Source organism: Dromiciops gliroides, chromosome 2 (assembly GCF_019393635.1).
Source record: "Dromiciops gliroides isolate mDroGli1 chromosome 2, mDroGli1.pri, whole genome shotgun sequence".
Taxonomy (NCBI): domain Eukaryota; kingdom Metazoa; phylum Chordata; class Mammalia; order Microbiotheria; family Microbiotheriidae; genus Dromiciops; species Dromiciops gliroides.
The window spans coordinates 479623723-479646858 of record NC_057862.1 but is presented as its reverse complement, the minus strand read 5'-3'; the positions used below and the strand labels follow the sequence as shown (position 1 = coordinate 479646858).

General features: G+C 37.0%; 2 protein-coding genes across 7 annotated transcripts in view; one reads left to right on the top strand and one right to left on the bottom strand.

Moving 5' to 3' along the window:
* Positions 1-5816, top strand: part of FAM98A (family with sequence similarity 98 member A) — a 29380-nt gene extending 23564 nt beyond the window's left edge. The window contains exons 7-8 of the mRNA XM_043985186.1: positions 1464-1631; positions 3860-5816. Of these exons, the coding sequence (XP_043841121.1) occupies positions 1464-1631; positions 3860-4669 (978 nt within the window). The 3' untranslated portion in view covers positions 4670-5816. The remainder of the gene's footprint in view (positions 1-1463; positions 1632-3859) is intronic.
* Positions 5817-11730: 5914 nt separating this feature from the next.
* Positions 11731-23136, bottom strand: part of RASGRP3 (RAS guanyl releasing protein 3) — a 123070-nt gene continuing 111664 nt past the window's right edge. For 5 of the 6 annotated variants that reach the window (XM_043988132.1, XM_043988129.1, XM_043988131.1 and 2 more), the window contains 3 exons: positions 22808-22933; positions 20614-20978; positions 11731-15338 (listed from right to left, as the gene is read on the bottom strand). In XM_043988132.1, the coding sequence (XP_043844067.1) occupies positions 15330-15338; positions 20614-20978; positions 22808-22933 (500 nt within the window). In that variant the 3' untranslated portion in view covers positions 11731-15329. The remainder of the gene's footprint in view (positions 15339-20613; positions 20979-22807; positions 22934-23136) is intronic. The other variant, XM_043988134.1, reaches the window with a different exon arrangement.

Below are 23136 nucleotides of genomic sequence, written 5' to 3'. Positions count from 1 at the left end.
GCTTCGTGTCTAACAGGTCAGGCTGGCTTCTGGACAACTTGGAAAAGGAGTTCCTTCAAGAGATCAGAGAGACATTTGATTCTCCCTTTTCTTTGCAAATAATTGAGGGTTTTAACCAGTGGTTTTGTTGTTTCCATCAGGGACCATAGGTCCTGGTATCGGGAACCATGATAAATTATGTGATTCTCTTCTTCAGAATTCACCCTATACTACAGGATCAGGTTTTAGAGGTCTTGGCTATGACTATCTGGAATTAATTAGCCCAAATATGTGTGGTCACCAGACTGCACAATTATTTATCCATGTGTGTACATTTAATTACATATTCAGTTGTGGTTGTTGTGTGGCAGTCTCTCCCATGCTCTTCCAGCCCAACCACTTAAAACTAATTGCTCATTGGAAGTTTGCTTTCTAGATCCAGTGAGATCTCTATGAATATTAGGCATTGTCATTTGAGCATCATGGCAGTTTTTCAAAGGTTAACAAATACAGTATTTCAAGAATTACCCAATTAGTTAGTGATTTTTCTCTATGCTATCCTCTTCTACTTCAGAAGTACTGCTTACCATGTCAAATTAGTCCAAGTCATCTTCTACTACCTACACCAGGACCAATTTGCCAAATTGGAAAAATGGTAATTGAAGAAAATATAGGATTTTGCAGCACAGAGTAGGTCATAAGCATTACCTTCCCGTGCCCCTGTCAACACACAGACTTCCTCAAAAGATCTCCAGCATTTTCCTGGTTGAATCAGGCATTTAATGCCATGATACTCTTTACATCTTGGCTTCCTAATATGTGAGAGGCAATATGGTATAGTAGAGTATTAGATATGGAGCCAGACCTAGGTAGAAAGACCTTAGACCTTTATTGGCTGTGTGACCAAGTGCAAGTCATTTAACCCTTCTTGACTTTGTTTCCTCATCTATGAAATGAGGGTAATAATAGTCATTTTATTTACCTCATAGAGTTAAGTGAATAAAGCACCATAAGAATATCAGTTATTGTTAGGTTCCCTCAGACCTTTATCACTAAGAACTTGCCTCCTTACTACTCATCTTAGCGCATGTGTTTTGGCGTTTTGACACCCTGCCTAGATTTTTTTTGGTTTGTGTTTGTTATCCTAATTCAGCCTCTACTCTCTCATTCCCAGAAAGGGATGACCCCTCCCTCTTTTTCCTAGCATAACTTTGGGAAAGTCACTTAACTTTTATGGTTCCTACTTTTTTCATCTTTAAAAGAAGGAGTGAGATTAGTTAGACGGCCTAAGAATCATTCTAGCTCAGACTGTGTGATTCTGTGCTATTCCTTCAGTTGCCTACCAACCTTTCCCTTAAGAAGTTGTTCATAGTTTAATATTCTTGTGCTTTTTGGACTTGTGTAACTTTTTTTTTTAATCATGAGGTTCTTTGGTATGTCTATTATTTTGAAAACAAGTTTGTCTTTTTCTTTTCATTCAACAGAGTCAAACAGAAAAATTAGCAAAGGTTTACCAACCAAAACGCACACTCTTGTCTGCTAAAAGTACTATTTCTGTTGCTCATCTCTTGGCTGCCCGGCAGGATCTTTCAAAGATTTTAAGGACAAGCAGTGGATCTATTAGAGAAAAAACTGCCTGCGCCATCAATAAGGTAAGGTGTTTATGATAGATTTGATTTTTGTCTCAAAATAAATGAACATAAAGCATCTTTTTTTGTCATTAATGAGTATCTCAGCTAAAATGCCTTGTAAAAATTATAGACATCAAATGATTTCTACTTTTAATTGACAATTTATAAAATGTGGAAATCAATAGTTTTTGGTATTTTGAAAATACTTGATGATGTTATTGCTTTTTATGACCTTGCTATTGTAAAAATTATATCTTGAAGGATTTGATGGATCAAAGTCTACTCATGAATAAGATGCTACCCATGAGTCCTTTAGCATTTCCATTATAGTAACTTCCTTTCTAAAATTATCTTACACTTCTTTATATCAGGGAGTACCAGTAATGCAGATTACAACTCTTCCTCATATTCTCATTATGTGTGAATCTCATCATTGTCCTTCTTAAATCCTTAGTGAAGAATTTATGAGTGGAATGGAGGCTTTCCTCTATAATTGTAACATGATGTGGAGACCAGTGTAGTACTTGAGTTGTCCATCTGTCATCGCTCACTCTCACTGTTAGATTGGCCCACCTCCTTTTCCACTTATACCTTTTCTGAGTGATACCTTTATTTGCTACTACTTATGCATAATTAATCATTGGTGATAATACTTCACGTCGCAGTTTTTGGATTTGAAATAAGATAATATGGTTGGTAATCACAGCCACCTAATAACCTGTATAACAGCCTTGGTCATATAATTTAACCTCTTAGGCCTCAATTTCCTTATATATAAAATGGAGATAGGAAGTATACTAGAAGGCCTCTGAGGTATCTTCTAACTTTAAATTTGTAACTTACCTAATTTTTTCCTACCACATACATCCTACCATCTTTCCTTCTGAGTCACTTAGAATTTTGATTCTCTGGAGATTATGGTGGTCCATGATTTTTAGCAACATAACATCACTGGGAGAACATTGGCTTTTAAAAGATGGCTTTTTGTTTCAGGGAACATCTTGGATTCATTGAAAGTGCTGCACAATTTCCTAGTTGCAATCCACCCTATTCTGTTCTTCCTATTTAATTCTGGACCTAGTTCACATTTACCCAAGATACATGTATTGACATACTAACTTAATAAGTGGTCTATCCAATTGTATATCTTAGTCTGGACAATTTAAAAATCTCACATTTTTATAGAAGCTTTGAGGTTTACAAAGAACTCTCATCAAAACAACTCTGTGAAGCAGTTTATAACCTCTTGTTATCTTCATTTTACAAATGGAGATACTGAGGCACAGAGAAGTTAAAGTGACTTGTCAAGGATCATGTGTATCAGAAACAGTAATTGAACTCAGGTCCTCCTGAGTACAAGACCAATTCTCTTCAACTATACTACTCCAAAAATATTGTAGAATTCTGCATGTAGAATGTATAGTTGTAGAAATCTACAACTATATTACTCCAAAAAATATTCTTTATCCATTCTTTTTCCATTTAATTTCTCCATTTAGTATGGAGTATCCATTTAGTATGGATTGTTGAGCCAAACAATTTTTTTTCTTTGCATGTGAGAAAGTTTATAAAGAATCTTACCAGGAAAAAAAATTAACATTTACATTGTCAGAAAAATATTGAATTACAGTCTCATCCATGAAATTTTAAGGGAATTTTTTGTTATCAGAAATACTTAAAAGAGGCTGTGGGCCACCCTTCTTAATTCTATGAAAGTGAACAGACTAATTTCTTATCATGATGATAGATTTAACCAAATGGTTCCTTCCCCACCCCTTTTACACCTTATTCTTCATGAGTTCTGATAGTGTTATTTTAGAACTCAGTTATTCATTCTGCTCATGAAATTTTAAGTCCATCATGGTGCAGTGAACAGAGCACTGGGCTTTGGTCTTAAGAAAACCTGAGTGCAAATTTCATATCAGATACTCTTTGACCTTGAACAAGTCACCTAACCTTTCTCAATTTAGATTTCCTTACCTATAAAATTGTAATGATAATAATAGCACCTACTTCATAGTGTTATTGCAAGGATAAAAGAATACATACTATATATATATATATATACATACACTTTGCCCGCCTTAAAGTACTATGTGAGTAAGCTGTCATTGTCATAAATTTTTACATCAGAAATTTAGGAGATAGCATGGTGAAAATAATCATGAAAGTATAAATTGATCATGTTTCTTAATAGCCATCTTCTATTTGTGAAATAAAATAGTTTACAGTAATGTTTTGTTTTTTAGGTGTTGATGGGAAGGGTACCTGACAGAGGTGGTAGACCCAATGAAATCGAACCTCCACCTCCAGAGATGCCACCATGGCAGAAAAGACAGGATGGACCTCAACAACAGACAGGAGGCAGAGGAGGAGGAAGAGGTGGTTATGAACAGTCATATGGAGGACGAGGAGGGCATGAACATTCATATGGAGGACGAGGAGGTCATGAACATTCATATGGAGGACAAGGAGGGCATGATCAGGCATATGGAGGACGAGGAGGGCACGATCAGTCATATGGAGGACGAGGAGGTCATGAACAGTCATATGGAGGACGAGGAGGTCATGAACAAGGAGAAAGAAGAGGTGGACGTGGTAGTTATGACCATGGAGGTCGAGGGGGTGGAAGAGGAAATAAACATCAAGGAGGCTGGACAGATGGAGGGAGTGGAGGAAGAGGTGGCTATCAAGATGGTGGTTATCGAGATTCAGGTTTCCAAACAGGTGGCTACCATGGTGGCAGTGGTGGCTACCAAGGAGGTGGTTATGGTGGCTTCCAATCATCTTCATATACAGGAAGTGGATACCAGGGTGGTGGCTACCAGCAGGACAATAGATACCAAGATGGTGGTGGGCATCATGGTGAACGAGGTGGTGGTGGTCGAGGAGGGAGGGGTGGTCGAGGAGGTAGAGGTCGTGGAGGTCAAGGTGGAGGCTGGGCAGGAAGAGGGGGCCAGAATTATAATCAGGCGGGTCAATTTGAGCAACATTTCCAGCATGGAGGTTATCAATATAATCATTCTGGATTTGGACAAGGAAGACAGTATTCTAGTTGAGGCTACTAAAGATTACATTTCAGCAGAGCTCAAGTAATAGAAACTTAATTTTAGAGGCCTGGTAAATATCTAGTTGAACTAATAATATGAGACCATATATAGCCAGAAATTCCTGCTTTAAACACAAAATTATAGGTTGGTATGCAATTCTGGTTTTCAAAAAATGGATTTAGTTAATGCTCTTTATTTGAGAAATGCACACTTTTCACCAAAATTTGTAAAAAAAAACCACATAGCCATGTATATTTAATGATTAGACTAATACCACAGTTAGAACATGCATAATGTTTTGAAGAAATTACTTGGAAAGTACCAGCAGTGGCTTCAATGTGCAGTTCTGAGAATAAGCAGTCTCCTAGATTCTTTATAGAGTTTTCATTAGGAAACCCTCTTTCTTTATATTAATTTTCTTACGTATTTTGCCTATGTATTCTGGTACATATTTTCCAAGTACAGTTCTGCTCTTAATAATTGGCCTTTTATATTCAGAGCAAGATTATACACATTTGCTTCACTATAAAAGTGATAGGGTATGTTTCTATTATATGAGCTCTTCTGCCTATAGCACATTCAGTAGCCTTACCTTATGTTAATTAAAAACTACCATTTGCTCAACTCTAAAGACCTTGAACATGGCCAAAATCTGCAAAGATCATTAAATCAAGCTAAATTGTGAACTTCTAGTGTGTAGGCATATAGTTAAGTATAGCAATTCAAACTGACCTGCATCCATCCAAAACAATTTCCTCCTACAACCTTATTTTTACTTGAAGTTGACTAGAAGGATCAGCAAACTGAAATTTGTCTTATGCACGAGTTAATACCACTGGCTCAACAAATACGAGATAATTTGTTTTGGGCAGGTGCCTTTTTGTTTTGTTTTTGTTTTTGTTTTGTTTTGTTTTGTAATTGAAGAAATGCACTACCAAGTAGGAAGATGGATGTTGCCTAGTGGAGGAGGCCCTTTATTATTGCTGCAGAAACAAAAGCCTGGCTGAGTTGATGTTTTACATTATTCTTTACTGAAATCCACATGATGCTTCTTGCTGGGTTTTTGTGTACATAAACATTGTCAAGCTGTGAAAGAAAATGGCTGAAGGTATGCTTTGTATGAAAGGTGAGCAATAAAGTATCTGTGTGTTCTCTGTTTTGTTTGAGCTTTATTTGAATGACTAGTTATAGTTAAAGAATTATTTTGAAACAGTTGCTAGGAAAATTAGATCCTAAGACCTTGCACAAGAGTACATTGAGTATCATCTGTATTTCCTTTAGTTATAAGAGTTGAAATTTCTATAGCTCTCTGAGGTTTTCAAAGCAGTTTCCATAGATTATTTGAGTCTCACAACAATCCTGGGAAATGGATACTATAGATGTTCTTATCCTCATTTTACAGATGAGAAAACCAAGACTCAGGCAAGTTAAGTAGCTTTCCTGCACTCAAACAGCTAGCAAGTGGCAGAGGAGGTATTTGCACTCAGGTCTACCCCACTCACTCTAGCCATTCTTCCAGGCTGCTGTCATTTTAAATGATTAAAAGTGTTGCATTTAAAGATAATTACCAGAAGCTTCAAATGAGGGTAGTTGAAACTCTAAGTTTAGCTTTTAATATTAATGTCATTCCATTTGATTGACTGAACAATGTTTGCCACCGTTGTTTAAAAACACCAGTACAAATTCTAATCCCTTTTTACTTTTAGTACATACTCTTTATAAGTTGTAATCAAAAGCATGCATCACCTTGTGTCCCACCTTTTGGTGATGACCTATTCCAATATAGCTAGGCTTGTCTATGTATGTCCAATTCATTTCTGAGCCAATATCCAGTATCCTTCCTGCTTGATAGGACTTTCTAAAGTAGGATAATCCAATAACTGCTTTGTGGCCACTGGGTGTAGCTATTGATACATATGTCAAGCAAGTGTAATTATAATTATTTTAAGTATTTTTGTGCTTTCTTCCAAGACTTGCTAAATACACTGCATTACACTTTTCCTAAGTGCTCATGAATTAAAAAAATGCAGATGGATGACTCAGGAAAAGATAGCATGACCTTATGCCCTATATTGAGCCTGGTCTCAACATTGGTCTCAATATTTTTTTCATTAAATACTTAAAATTGTACTTAAAGTTGAAAGTTTTACATTAGATATAAAATTTACTTTATTTCAGATGCACTTATGTTGACTGCAGCACTCAAGTGGATTTACAGTTTTCTCCTCTCAGATTCTACAACCTAGCCATAGAAAGTTTTTCTAGCAATTAACACTTAAAGGATGACTTATCTCCTTCATATCTATTTTCATGGAGAAATAAGAAACTAATATGGTATATTATGAATTAGAAATGTGGACAACATTTAAGAAGAAAAATGATTAAGATTTTCATTTAATGGATTAAAAAATTCATTTCTATAGCTCCTGCTTCTTACCAGAAAATTAATTATGTTCCTGTTATTTTCTGCCTTTTTATATAGCTCCAGTTCTCTAAAAATAGTAACTACTTTGGCCTGTTCAAGGTCATATTTTCTTGTCAATTTTTTTAATATTGTAAAGTATACATATTAGTATTATGGAATAGTTTGAAGAGCTTTACATCGTAGTGAATAAAATCTTCAGAAAAAATACTCGTGAGGAAACAAAAAGTGCGTATTTCCTAGTAGGAAGTCTTTGAAATGTGAAGCCTTAAATTTTTTTTCTCTTGAACAAAACATGAGACCAGGACAACCTGAACCTTTTGTTGGTTCTTTTTTTCCTACTAACACCAATTATTAAAACAGGATGCTAACATTTTATATGAAAATTATTTGAACTAAGTCTGCTTGCTTTCTCATTTCTTATAGCCAGCCTGAAATGTTGATAGCACTTTAGCACAATGCTGGGCACATAGTAGTAAACACTCAGTAAAAACTTACCGAATGATTGATGTAAGCTAATTCTAAGCAGAGATAATAAATTTTAGGCTATGTCCATGTTGTTTCAACTCCATGTAGTTTCAGTGAGTCTCAAGTTTCATCTCATCTACATATGGAAAAATTGTTTAGACATTTTGATAATTCATGCATATTTTAAGCAGAACAGGAGGAAAGGATGTGTTCACACATCAGGGTAGAGTAGTTCATTTGTTTAAAGGTATCTTCTTAATATGGAGCTAATATTTAGAGCATCTAAACCTATCTCTGAGAAATGCAAATGGTTAAAATGATTTGTCATCTGTTAAAATATTTTAATAGCAATGACTCTCTGCCTTGAAAAGAGAGGAAAACCCCACTTTTTTGTTTTTCAATACAAGGAATTTTCTTGAAAATTTATGACAATTTACAAAATTAGACATTCTTCTATGGTATGTGAAGTTGCATGTGTGAAGAAATCTTACATGAGCAAAATAGGTGAAACATGGGTACTACTCATTAATTTTAGCTACTACAGAAAAATGTTTGGAAAAAAGTAAGGTTGTACTCCAAACTCCATTAGAATTTCTTGGGAAGAAATTATTGTCCTTTGAGAATCTATTATGTACAGAATCTGAGTTGGAAAATTATATTGTCTAATCCATACCTAAAAATGAAGTTTTCGAGAAAGTAATAATTGAGTATTTTAAAGTACCCTGAAGTTTATGAGTGTAACAGCTGGGAATGTGTTTTATTTTTAACTATATTATACTTAGATTCTAAAGCCAGTTTGTTGTCATTTTTGCTTTGACTTTAGCATCATTGCTTCTTAATCAGATAATTCATTTTGGTTTTTGGCAGATATTATAAATACTTAAGCTGTATCTCTCAATACAAGTAAAATAGACAATAAAGTGAAAGACATTTGAAGTATTTTGTCATGCACTACAAATCTCTTGGATTATAGCATTCAAAAGGCAGAACTTTCTAATGCATTTGAAAGAATTGTTTTCAGATGTTACAGAAAAGAAGTGTTTTCTTCTGTTTCACATAGGAATGCAATTTTGTCCAAATACCTTCTATAAGACAGTGGCAAGGATTTTGCATGACAAGCAAGGCTTTTGTTCTTTTGCTTTGGATACAATTAGCATGTATTCAGAAATTCATTGTCAAAAATAGTCAGATTGACTATCTCATAACCCAAATCCAAGGCTTCGAGTTAAAGAGAAAAAAAAATTGCACATAGCCAAAATGAAAGTTCTGGTACCAAGGGGCCACAGGCAGAATTACACAAGACTCATTTAGCTGTTATATACTCCCCTTCTCCAATTCCCCCATAGAATGTAAGCTCTTAGAAGATAGGCCCACATTCCAAAAGAAATGATAACAGGATTACAAACAAAAATAACCTATCTGGTCAAAACCAAGTATGAGTGTGGGGGGGATGGGGAAGGAGAGGGCATGGTTTGAAAAGACTTTACCTTACATGAAATAGAGTGCCAGGTATTCCTAATGAAAAGCCCAGAAGCAAGTAGATACTTTAAAATGCAGATCCAGCAGACAAGAGGAACAGAAAAATACACTTTTCATCTGGAAGGGATTGTGTTAGGACAAATCAAATACATGCTAATAGAAGATGTCCTCTCAAACATTTCCTTCAAAAAGAAAGCCCTGCCTTCAAGGGTCATAGATAAAATTCGGTAAGACAGGCAAAGGGCCTGTTAGTATCAAAAATTCATAACTGGGGGCAGCTAGATGGGGTAGTGGATAGAGCACCAGCCCTGGATTCAGGAGGACCTGAGTTCAAATCCAGCCTCAGACACTTGACACTAGCTGTGTGACCCTGGGCAAGTCACTTAACCCCAATTGCCTCACTTACACAAGAAAAAGAGAGACCTGTGTCTAACACATACTAGCTGTGTGATAACACACTTAATCTGGGGGCAGCTAAGTGGCACAGTGGCTAAAGCACTGGCCCTGGATTCAGGAAGACCTAAGTTCAAATCCACCCTCAGATACTTGACACTAGCTGTGTGACCCTGTACAAGTCACTTAACCCTCATTGCCCTGCAAAAAACTTATATGCCAATAAAACTGATAACTTACACGATGAATAATTAAAAATGTAAAATTTTGAAGTTAATAGAATAGATTAATCTTAGATAATATTTTAATTGCCACATTTTTATCAAGTAAAAATATGAAAAGCAAATTGAACAAAGCTACAAATGAACTACCCAAAGCTAATGGGAAGGGACTCCAGGATCAGATTGATTTATAAATTATGAAACATTTAAAGAACAGTTCCAATATTATGTAAATTTTTTACAAAAATTGAAGAAAAAAAACAAATACCTACTAATGACCTCAACTATATTTTGAAGTGAGTGCTTGAACTCTAATTAAATGTTAGTCTTAGATCTACCATTACAGTAATGTTACAGAACATGATTTTTTAAAAATGTTAAGTGAAATAGAGATGTAAAGAAAACATAGTTTAAGAGGTTTCTTTTATCACTTCTAGACTTGATTTATATTATATATATGTGTGTATATATATACACATCTGCATATATATATATATACTTCTAGATGTTCACATACATATAAGTATAATGTATGATTGCAAAAAGACAAATTAGTCACATGGCAAAGAGCAAGATAGGAAATGTGAAGGCTCAGTGCCATACTACAATCTACAGAATGTCTAAAGATCTGGAGGAAAGGCCTCAAGAAAGTCGGTAATATCCTTTGCAAAATCTAGTGGGGTGGGGCAGCTAGGTGGCACAGTGGATAAAGCACCAGCCCTGGATTCAGGAGGATCTGAATTCAAATCCAGCCTCAGACACTTGACACTTACTAGCTGTGTGACCCTGGGCAAGTCACTTAACCCTCATTTCCCTTCACCCCCACCCCTCCCAAAAAAAATCTAGTGGGGAATAGAGCCACATAGCAGAGTAGCAGGAAGCAGAGCAGCAGTCTTCCCACCATACAACTTCTCCAAACAAATCTAGAAAATACACCAGACCAAATCCTGATGTTCTAAATCCTAAAAACTCACTAAATTGTTCTCCTTAGACCTAACTATATCACTACTAGATCTATGCTCCCCCCCAAAAAAAAAAGATTAAAGAGAAAAGGGACCCATGTATACAAGAGAAAATATATAAAGAGAAACAAAAGGACCCAAAATTCAAAAACAGCTACTTTTATTGTAGCAAAGAACTGGAAAGTAAGGAGTGGCATCTTTTGGGTAATGGCTAATCAAATTATGGTAGATGAATGTAATGGAATATTTTTGTTCACAGAGAAGTGATGAATGGTTTTAGAGAAACTTGGGAAGACCTCTATGACCTGATGTAGCTTTAAGAAAACAATTTGTACTGTGAATGAATGAAAAAGTATTTTTAAATGCTGTGTGCCAAATGAGCAAGCCATTCTCTCTCCTCCAGGAGATTGGATTTTAGTAGAGGAAGACCATACATAAAGGGAAGTTAGAAGAAAATAGGAGTGGCCTGGTAAGTGTGGTGCCTAGGCCCAGGAAAGAAAAGGTGAAAGCTCACCTATTAAAGCCAACATCCCAGGGACAGACTGAATTTTGGTGATGGAAAGAAGGTGAGCGGAGTGCTGGTGGCATGGTTATGAAGTGACTACAACATTGTAAAAAAAATAAGTTTGAAAGCTTTAAGAACTTTGATCAAGACTATGAGGAACAAGAATTCCAAAGGATCAGTGATTAAGCATGTTACCTTATCTCCTGACAGAGCTGATGGACATATCATGATGGCAGATGTCACATACATTTTCCAACATTGTCGACATGTTGTTTTGTTTGGATATACTTTTTTTTTTTTTTAGTTAGGCAATTGGGGTTAAGTGACTTGAACAGGGTCACACAGCTAGTAAGTGTTAAGTGTCTGAGGCCAGATTTGAACTGAGGTACTCCTGACTCCAGGGCCGGTGCTCTATCCACTGCTCCACCTAGCTGCTCCTGGATATGCTTATTTTATTATAAGGGAGGGTTTTTTTTTTTTAATTGGTGGCATTAAGGAGAGAGGGGCTATTTATAGTGATGCTAAAAGGAAATTAATGGCATTGAAGTTTGGTTTTTTTTTTAATGTACAGAAGAGAATAGAGGAAAGTTTATAGGGAGACACAAACAGGATTGCTTTGAAACAAACATTGAATTTATTATATACTTGTTTAAAAATAAAGTCATATGTAGTAGAGTCCTGGTTTAATATACAATCTGATGGGTGGTGGATGAATCAGGCTTTCATTCAGAAAGATATAGAAGTCATAATCTTAGGGCATACACACTTAAGCACATTTTCAAATGATGAAGTATAATGGGAAATTTTTAAAAAAATCAACAGCCACAGTACTCAGATTCATCTGATATGCAAATACTAGAAAGAGAAATGGTCCTAGGGAAGTTGGGAAATGGAACCTTATTGAAGGGAGAACTGCAACATAGGACTGTGTCCTATGGGCACAAATCAATATACTAAATTCATATTGCTTGAGTGTGACATTGACAATAGACAGAAAGATAGAATGAATATTTGATCCTAAAGGGATGAAAGGGACATGGAAATTGTCATGTTTCATTGTGATGACTTGATACTTAGCCCAATAAGTATTGTAATGATTGGAATGACGCCACCTGCTGGAGACTTACTATAGGAAAGCTCTAGGGAGGGAGGCGGGCTCTCTCGTTCTCTTTCGTCAGGACTCTGGTTGAGAGTGGAACGAGGAATGCTCTCACCCTTTAATAGATAGATGAATCTAGGCCTTTCTCTCTCTCTTTACCAAATTCTTATTCTCCTTAATAAATACTTAAAAGTCTAACTCTTGCTAAAGCTTATAATTTATTGGCAACCACTCATTAGATATTTTGGACAGACTAGCTAGAATTTTAGCCCCTTACAGTATGCATGTTTCAGGCAAAACAATACAATATAGCAGACTATATAGTTATTCCTTTTTTTCAAAGGAAATTAAAAATGTTCTATTTAAATGGCTTTTTAAATTATTCCTTTTTATTGGAGTTTTTCATTTTCTGTAAGTTTTTTAACATACTTTTTCACATATCTATTCCTTCTCATTAAAACAAATTTCATTCTAATTAAGAAACAACATAAAAAATGAAAGTTTCCATGTACTAAAGCACCCAGACTGCTGATTTCCTTAAGTGTTTGTAAAGTTAGATGCTTATAGACCCATAAGACTACTCATTTTTTAGTTTTATCAAAAGATAAATAATTTTCTTCACTTGGTTTTCTATCTTGGAATCTTTTCAGTCCAATTAAATCTATTATATACATTTTTTAAATCATTTTAAATAATTGGAGGTATTAAATACATAATGTAATTGGCAAGAAAACAAAAAAAATACCTTGCCTTTCTTGAACTGATGCATGCAAATGAAGACTTTTTAAAACATTGCAGCCATTAAAGATTAATCTTGCTCAGTGTGTGAGAGGAAGTATGGCATAGTAAACAGAGAAGCAGCTTGTCCAGAAAATTTGGCTTCAAGTCTTGCCTCTGAAACAGACTGTGTGACTCTGGGTAAGTCACTTCTCAGTACTACCAAAGCAACTCTTTATACTTTATAAGTTGTAGAGCAGGTGCCAATTTACATGGATTGAAAATGTTTCCTCATTGTAAGTTGCCTATACCATTCAAATCACAGGTACAGTTTCTTCAGCATATATATGTACTGATGGACCAACTCTTTGGTCTGCCCATCTAACTATATACCTGTGATAGGAAAAGTATTTCTGGGGTCCAGCCTATACTGCCCCACCATATAGGTTGGCCCAACTTTTCCTGGGGTTCTCCCTTCATGTAGGTTAAGGTACAGCTAAGTCCCAATTAGTGCAAATAATGAATACTCTAAAGTGGTTGCATTTGAATTTGCACTACACACTTCCATTGGACTGGAACCAATGACCATATTTTACATAATTATAATTTTAAGTACAAATTTGAATACAAATTTGGTCATCAAACATAGTTGTCTCTGGGGTTACAGCTTTGCCAAGGCAGTGCAGTAAAACAATGCTGGATTTGGTGCCAGAGGACACAGGTTTGAACCTCAGTTCTACTTACCATCTTTGTGCAACCTTGGGCAAAACACTCAACATCTCTCAGGTCTCTTCTTGATCTATTATCCTGTGACTAAGATTCCTCACTGGCTTCTTGATATAGAGCACATTCTCTAAGATATTCTAAAGAGCCAACCATGTGGCTCCTCTCCTGGGCACCTGGAATCCACTTTCCCCAGTCTCAAAAAACAAATTAACCTTTAGTTCTTTGGGGTCATTGACAATTATAGTAATTGAAATACAATGTTTCTGATGTCTCAATGTCCATATTACTCAAAAATTCATGATGGTGATGATTAATGAGGACCATCTCTCTCCAAAGACGAGTTTTTATTTATGGGTGTTACATAATCAGTTACAAACAAAGAATACTGAGAATTGTCTTTCAGTGACCAAGAGTTCTCTTTTTATAGCAACAAAATTCCCGGGGGGAAATTACTTTCATTGTTGTTGTTTTGTCTGTAGTTAAGATTTTTTTTTTCTCAAATTTCATCACCTAGGACTGGAACATTGCAGGACTTACCAAAAAAGATTTCTAAACCCAGTCTAGTTGAACAAAGAGTTAATTTTCTACCAAAACAATCATGCTGTTTTATAAGGTTACTGAATATGTTTAGGGACTTCTTCCAGACAGTATCTTTGATGTCCACAGATGCTTCAGATGGCTACAACTTAAGGTGATATAAATGTAAAAAAGGACAAAGTAAACTTGTTAATCCCTGTGACAACAAGTGCATAGAGGAAATGTTGTATTCTAGGTTTTGCTAAGTCTAGCAAAAAATTCTGGTGCCTGCCAAAATCAATAGTAAAAGGGTATGTGGTCAAGGATTCAGCCCAGAGCCATAATGAAGGTAGAGTGACAGGGGTTTATGTCCAGAGCCAAAACTTAGAGTGTGCTTGGCAGCACTTGTATTCCTTCAGCAGGTAGCAATAATTAGGTTTAGCACTTATTTAGCAAAACAGATTGTTTAGAATAGGACGCCACCAGATCATGGGTTGGCTCCCTAACTCTCCCCCTGTGAACTCTTCCTTGGGCCTTTGCTGTGCTCCTCCCTCTTGGCAGTAATAATCTTTCCCAGTAGGAATCTCTCTCACTGTGGGAGGCCCTGCAGTTCAAAGTCTCTTCTTCACCCCAGCCCAGCTCACCTGAATTTGATTTGTTGCTTACTCCAAGCACCAGAATTGCCAGTTAAACCTCTACTTCAACTCAAAGAGATTTGACATTTGTTTGATCTCTACCCTCACTAAGTTTATAGAAATGATAAAAGAATATTTTCACAGGAAAAAAGCAAATGCAATCAGTTTAGAGAATGGGTAGTGCATGCACAAACAGCATTCTTTTCACCCACAGACAAATGACTTCAAAAAAAGAAAAAACAAGAGTATTAGAGTTGGTATATAGCCATCTTCATTGTTGTTTCTGAAATGCTCAACAGATCAGTCACTTGGGGGGGGGGGGGAGAATAAATAGTACATTGATTTTGTGCTGCACAGACAGGAACCCTCCATCACACTATTGGGACAGGATGACAATGATGAGTTCACAAGGCAGGAATATTTTTTTTGATCATTTTCCCAGACTTGGAACATGGTCTTCAGGATTCCTCATCTTGCTTTATGCAACTGCCAAACTCATTAGACATTCAGTTTTCCCATCCAGGAGTCAGCCATCCTGCAAACCAAATGAAATACTGATTATATCAGTGAACTTTATTTAATATAGGTGTTTTTCCTGAAAGTTTGTTAAAAAATGAGTTTTGGAGAAAGATATCGTGTGCCCAGAATAATACTGGTCTCAGAGTAGATGCTTGATTGATAAATTTTTGTCAGTGATTTACATTATAATTAGGGATTGGGAAAGGCTCCATGATCTCATTGGTATAGGTAAGGAAACCCCCTCACCCCACCTAAGTATTGTCATTCAGGGGGTTTTCAGTCATGTCTGACCCTTTGTGACCCCATTTGAGGTTTTCTTGGCAATGATACTGGAGTGGTTTGTCATTTCCTTCTCCAGATCATTTTACAGATGAAGAAACTGAGGCAAACAGGGTTAAGTAACTTGCCCAGGGTCAAACAGCTAGTGAATGTCTGAGGCTGGATTTGAACTCAAAAGATGAATATTCCTGACTTCAGGCCGAGCACTCTAGCCATTGTACCACCTAGCTGTACATGAGAGCATTATAATCTTAACTGCCTAGAACCCTAAAAAGGTTCTAAATGACTTGCCCAGGGTCACACAGTCAGTATGTGTCAGAGGTAGGATTTCAACCGCAGTATTCCTGACTTTGAAGCAAGTTCTCTAGCCACTTCAACAAACTGTCCTACATTATAATTAGACAAATTACCAGAAAACAATTATAGTTTCTTGTTGTGAAAATGCTATTCCATCAAATGCACTTCCCTCCTTTCAGTAGAGAGGTAAGGAGCTAGGAAACAAAATGTCGCACACACCATCAGAATGGATCACTTGGAAAGTTGGTTTTACTTAACATTTTTTATTTGTTACAAGGGAGGGCTCTTTGGTTTAGAGAAGGGTGTATACATGGAAATGACTGATGGAAGATCAATATATATGTTATATATTACATAATTATAGTCATGTATAATGGTAAACAAGTAATGATACATAAATATAAATATTGCTTAAGAGAAAAAGTATACAGTCCCAACCTCATTCCTTCCCTCCACCTAACACAGTGCTGGGAATCTATCAGATGACCAATTGATCTCCAAATACTTGCAGGACAACTGGGAGATTCAAAGCTTCCCACAAAACAAGCAACAGTCTAGTACAGGGTGAGATGACCAGATCCCCCAAATCCACCAAGTGTTTGCAAATCAGATCACTCCCTTTCCACTCAAAGACCCATTTCCTCTGATTTGTACACCCAAGGTTTGGTAGGGAGTTCCAGTCTCACTGCTACATTTAGAAGGTGTTGAGCTTCTCATGGAGTAGCAGGGCAAAGTCATTGAATAATGTATTTCTTTTTATTTGAAATATTTTGAAGAAAAGAACAAAAAAGAAACCCAAGGTCTCTCCCCAAACTGTGCTGAAGGCAAAATCAATAAATCTCACACCAGTCTGATAAATAAAAGGACATCTGGCTGAGAGAAAGGGCAAGGCTGCTTCTCAGACACTTTAAAATAAACAGGCTACAGCTCAACTTAGATCAGGGGGACAAACAGAAAGGATGCCAACAAAGAGAGGGGTGGGGACATAGGAAAGAGAAGACAATAGAGCTGTGTGTGAGAGCAGACAAAGGGGATTTCACATGTAAGACTGGCTTGTTTGTTCCTGCTAGTGAAAACTGATGACATTTGGGAAGGTTAAGTATTTTACACATTGATTATTTTACATCATAGGATATTCAAGTCTATTCAACAAATACTTATTAAACACTAAGCCTGTGTGCCAGACTCTATGTTAGCTCTGGGAAGACAAAGACAAAAGACAAAAATGAAATAGCCCCTTCCTTAGTTTAAAGTATCTTCAAAAAAATGATCAATTTTAGGTAAGTGTTATACTTCTTCTCCACTTCCCCAGGTAAAATTATCATAATATCAAAAAACTCTTTATTTTACAGACAGGAAAACAAGACCAGAGAGGTTTAGGAACTTGCCCAAAGTGACAACAGGTTATAGAGGCAAGATTTGAATGCAGGTCCCAGTACACATGTCAGTTCTCTTTCCACTGTACCATGCCAACTCCCAACTTCATAGATATGTTCTCACTAATGTAAGTCCATGAGTGGTAGGGAAAGCCTCAGATCACTCTCAAAGAGGATCAAATAATGAGAAACAGTAGTTGTTGTATAGTGTTTCAAGTTATGGGCTTGGAATCAGGAAGTCCTAGATCCATATCCATCTATGATACTCACTAGCCATTAATGATTAATCAATCAACAAGTTTTTATTAAGTGTCTGTGATATGTCAAGCACTGGAGCTAGAAGTATGAAGAATAAAAACAACCACTTATGAATGCTTAGTCTTTCTGAGTCTTTCTCATCTATAAAATGGGGCTAAATAATACCCCTGCCAGCTACCTCACAGGGCTATGTGAAATTTCAATAAGGTAATGTATAAAAACCAAAAGTATTTCACTTAAAACACTCCAGAAGTGATCATAATTATTATTAAATGCAATCTGGAAGGAGGTCTCTTGTGTTGGGCCACGTGGTTCTGATCCTTATTTTTATCAGTGCCTCAAATGAAGCCAAAGGAAATCTGCATCAAAGTTGACATGAAGCTGAGACAGCTAGCCATTTGAATCACAGAAGCAAGATTCAAAAAGATCCCAACAAGCTAGAATGATGATCAAAAATGAGTAAAATGCAATTTACCAGGTACACTAAATTCAAATACCTGCATTTACATTTTTAAAAACATAATGCACAAGTACAGGATGGAAGAAGGCATGGCTTAACTGCAGCTAATGTGAAAAAAACTTGGGGATTTCAGACATGGCTGCTTAAAAGCTTTAGGCAAACTTAAGCTGAATCAAAATTAATTTCATATCTGTATTAAGGGAGGAAATATTTTAACCTACTTTATTGGCTAGAACACATCTAGAATTTTAAGTTTAATTGTGGTAGCCACAGTTGAAGGACATTGACAAACTGGATTGTGTCCTGAAGAGAGGAATAAGGATGGGGAAGATTCTGGAAATCAGAAAATAACAATATCTCAAAATGTGTGGGTATTCCAGTGGTTATCTAATAATACATAACCAAACAAGAATTCCTTCTACAACATATCTAAGAAGTAGTTATTTGACCTTTATCGAGGGGGAGCCCCCAGTATTAACCTTTTGGATAACTCAACTAGTTAAGAGAGCAAGTAGGTAGTACAGTGCAGAGTTTGGGGCCTGGTGTAAGGAATACCTGAATTCAAATCTGGCCTCACACACTCATCAGCTGTTACCCTGGGCAAATCACTTAACCCTGTTTGCCTCAGTTTCCTCATCTGTAAAATGAGCTGGAGAAGGAAATGGCAAAACACTCCAGTCTCTTTCTCAAGAAAACCCCAAATGAGGTCACAGAGACTCTTGAACAACTAAACAACAAGCAAGGAAACATAAGATTGTATTCATTTTGTGGCCACCATATGATCTATCTCTTGACTCATATTGAGTTTGTAGTCCACTAAAATCTCTATCCTTTTTTCATATGAATTGCTCATATCTTATGAGGAAATGTTGAAGGGATAAGATATACTTAGCCTAGAGAGAAGGGGATCAGAGAGAGTGCCTGTTTTCAAATACTTCAAGGACTATCATATAAAAAGTTATATTTATTCTCTATTTTTCATAATGCAGAATTAAAACCCATTGGTGACAGAAGTTATAGAGAGGTAGATTTTGCCATAAAATAAGGAAGAACTTTCTAACAATCAAAACTATTCCATGAATGCATTGAATTCCTTTCTTTGGGAAAAAAAGCCCTTATATGCATTGTTCAAGGAGACCTTGCCTTATCATTAGGGTATCATGGGTTACTGAGAGCATCCTTACTTAAGTGGGAGATTGGATTAAAAATAATAATAGCAAGCACTTATCTATTGCTTTAAGTTTTGCAAATAATATCTCATTTTATCCTGGCTTTGCTACTTACTCTCTGTGTGACCTTGGGCACACAATCTCTCTCTTAACCTCTCTTAACCATATGACTTAACCTTTCTGGATCTCAAGTTTCCTAATCCATGCAATAGAGTTAAACCAGTTGCCCTCAAATCTTCTTTCTATCTCTAAATCTATGGTCCATCTAGCCCATTATTTTGTCTGACAATAGAAATAAGGGACTTCCCTCACTGTTCTCCATGAGAACAAACATCAAATTTTAGGAATAATACCCCTGATTTCCCTCTTTTCTTTATCCTTTGTGGATCCATCATCAATTGCTATGTGCCCCTTGTCCTGGGCCACAGTCATCCCCAGATACTATGCCCTGCTTCTCACCTAGAACAATCTGGTTAAGCATATTGGTTTGGAGAAAACATTAAAATGCACATGATATTTTCTATACGACTTTAAGGTTTGCAAAGGATTTTGAAATCCTTAAAATTACCCTAGAGGATAGATAGTATTATTTTCCCCATATTGAAATTAAGGAAATTAAGGTTGAGAGAAGTTAATTTACCCAGGGTCATACAGCTAGTAAATGTATAAGGCAAGGTTCAAACTCAAGCCCTCTTCCCTCGAAATTCAACATTGTCCACTGAGAATAAGGTCATTGGATAAAACCTACAGGGCTCTCCTTAGAAATCTCCATTATTACAATTTTTCTAGTCCAACCTCTCAGAATCAAGGTGAGAAAACAGGCTCAAAGAGGAACTTGCTCAAGGGTAGTCAGTAAGTCAGCAAAGAGAGGGCTAGAACCAAGCTGTCCTTATATTTTCTCTACTCCATTTTGCCGCCATTTGAAAAATCTGACTAGTACTAAGCTTGGTATCAGAGTAATTGGGTTCACATCCTACATTTGCTACTCACTTATTACCTTGGACAAATATCTCTAGGTCTTAATTTCCTAGTCTGGACAATGAAGGAATAGGCTGGGTATGATGGTTCCTGTTTATAATCCCTTCTACCAAGGAGGTTGAAGCTAGTAGATCTCAGATTTATTAGCTGCAGTGGGCTAAAATGATTAGATGTCTTTACTAAATCAGTATGGTGAGTCCCAGGGAGTAAGAGGGTAAGGAAGACTAGGGTATCAGCACACTTAAGAGGAGATAAGTAGCCCAGCTTGGAAATGAAGAAGGGCAAAGCTCCAGTGCCAATCGATAGTGGGATCAGCCCCTAAGCAGTCCCTGTACTTCCAGCCTGGGTGAAATAAATTTTATTTTTAAAAATAAAATAAGGGAGTTGGACTATATGGCAGCTGATGTCCCCTCTGGCTTTAAAATCTATAATCCTATGACTTTAATGCCATTTTTATACATCATCAACACCAACCTCACATTCTTGGTTGGCTTCATCGTTGTCTGCTCCATTCTGGTCCAGTTCATACTCTGTGCTCTGGGTCACCATGTTCATGTTGACCTGCCCCCCAGGATTCTCATTCTCCCATTGGGCAAAGCCTTTGTCCTTTCCAGCTTTGCCATGGAACTTGGATCTCATTTTGGGGAAAGTATGAGATCCTGAGTCACCCCATCCCGACTCAGGCCACATGGGCTCCGTTTGAGTGGCCTGACTGGTGGTGGCACGCTGAAGGCGCACGGAAATCTTTCGAGAGGAGCCTGTCACCAGGGTGATGGCTCGGCTGTCCAGATCCTGATGTCCAGCAGCAACACCAGGGAATTCAAAGACCTCATCTTGAACTGGAAGGGGAAAGGGGTCTGGTGTTATTTAATATACAGAATCACAGAATTACAGAATTTTAGAATTAGAAGGGACCACAGTAGCCATGTAAGCCAACCCACACCAGAATAAGGAATCTCTACTATGTCACACCTGACAAGCGGTCCTCCAGCCTTCTCTGGTATGCCAATGAGAAGAAACCTACCACCTAAGAAACCAGCCTATTCCACTTTCTGAGTTGAGTTTAGGAATTTTTCCTGATTTGAAGCCTCAATTTATCTCTTTGTAACTTCCATACATAGCTCCTGGTTTTACCCTCTAGCGATAAACAGAGCTTGTCTAATCTCTTGTTCTAATCCCACATGACAGCCCTTCAAATATTTGAAGACAGAAATCACAACCCTTTCCCACCATCCCCTTCTTCTCTTTCCAGTTCATTCAAATGCTCTTCATAGGGCAGGTTGACTCAAGTTCCTTTACAATCCTGCTGCCTTCCTTTATATGCTTTCTATCTTATACCTGGCATCTCAGGAGGGAAGACAGGCAAAAATCAGACTTCAAAGTCCCAATACCTATATACTAACAAGGCTGAGCCGCAAATCAACCTAAGGCTGCCAATTACTGAAAGTTCACAACATACGGAAGTTCTTCCAGATGATAGGAGTTCTTAACATGGGATGCATGAATTTGGTTTTTTAAATACTTTAATAATTGTATTTTTTGTAATCCTATGTATTTTATTTTACACATTTAAAAACATTATTCTGGGGCAGCTAGATGGCGCAGTGGATAAAGCACCTGCCCTGGATTCAGGAGTACCTGAGTTCAGGTCCGGCCTCAGACACTTGACACTTACTAGCTGTGTGACCCTGGGCAGGTCACTTGGCCCCCATTGCCCCGCAAAAAAAACCATTATTCTTAGAAAGTGTCCATAATGTTACTAGATTGCCCAAGGTATATAAAACATAAAAAAGTTTAAGAACTCCTATCCTAGAGTATTGGTATGAATATGAGCTCCCCTAAAATAATCTCTTTGAAAGGGAAAATATATACTTATATAGGTATGTATATGTATATACTGGGGGAAATGCCATTCTAGATTACTCTCAGGTTCTATATGAGGCAATTTGGGAAGGAAAGTATAGCCTATATATAGACTGTGGTAAAAATGAAAGCTTTTAACTAACTTTTAAGAGTTGGCTAAACAATAACCGAAGGACACCAGTTTTTGAAGGACCGCCCTTTCAGGGAGGAGACCATGACAAACAGCCGTGTGTCTGCTGATACTCGGGAGAGTGTGACCAAGCACTCCAATTCCGGGGTGTGAGCTTAAACACGAGGAGAGAAAGGAAGTGGTCTCTCTTGCTTGGGACACACATGTTGACTCAGGTTTGATGGTGTGTTCTGGTGATTGGCCCTGGTCCTCGGTAGTAGCACATGCTTGACGTGGTTCTCAGCCTGAGGGGTAACTTTGGGATTTGGTGAGTTTTATAAAGAATATAGACTAAGCTTAGATCTAAGACTATTTATTTGTATTTCTACTTTCCTATTTCCCTAATCAGCATCACCTCATTTGTTGGCTAATTAATTCCCAAACAATAAAAGCTAAGTAATCCATCTCTAATTAAAGCTCAGAGGCTTCTTTCACTTACTGGTCTGGGAGATATATAAGGGAAAGGTTAAAGGGGAGTTTAATGCTCTTACATCCAATTTTAAATCTCACAAGACTAATATGGTGTGTATATATATATGTGTATATATGCATATATATTTCCAAACTACTGGAAATCCCAACTTAGTGACTGAATAGGCTTAGATCTAGAGACCAATAGAAACAGAAGTGTACTACCTGGAGGAAGTGATGGGCTACCCGGAAGAGAACCATGACCACTTCCCATGGAGGTCCCCCTTGCAAATTTTCTGCATGCCAACACAAGGAGGTCTTTGCATTGCTTGTGACAGTTGGCTCCACAATCTGTAAAATTTAACATGTACGTTTCATTCCTTAATTCAACAAACACTTATATAGCACCTAAAGACACTGGAAACATAAAGGCAAAAACAAAAACAGTTCCTACCCTCAAAGAGATTACATTCTATTACAGGGAAGAGTATATACACCAATAAGTAAATATAAAATACAACTTAAAAGTAAATTCAGAGTAATATGGGGGGGCA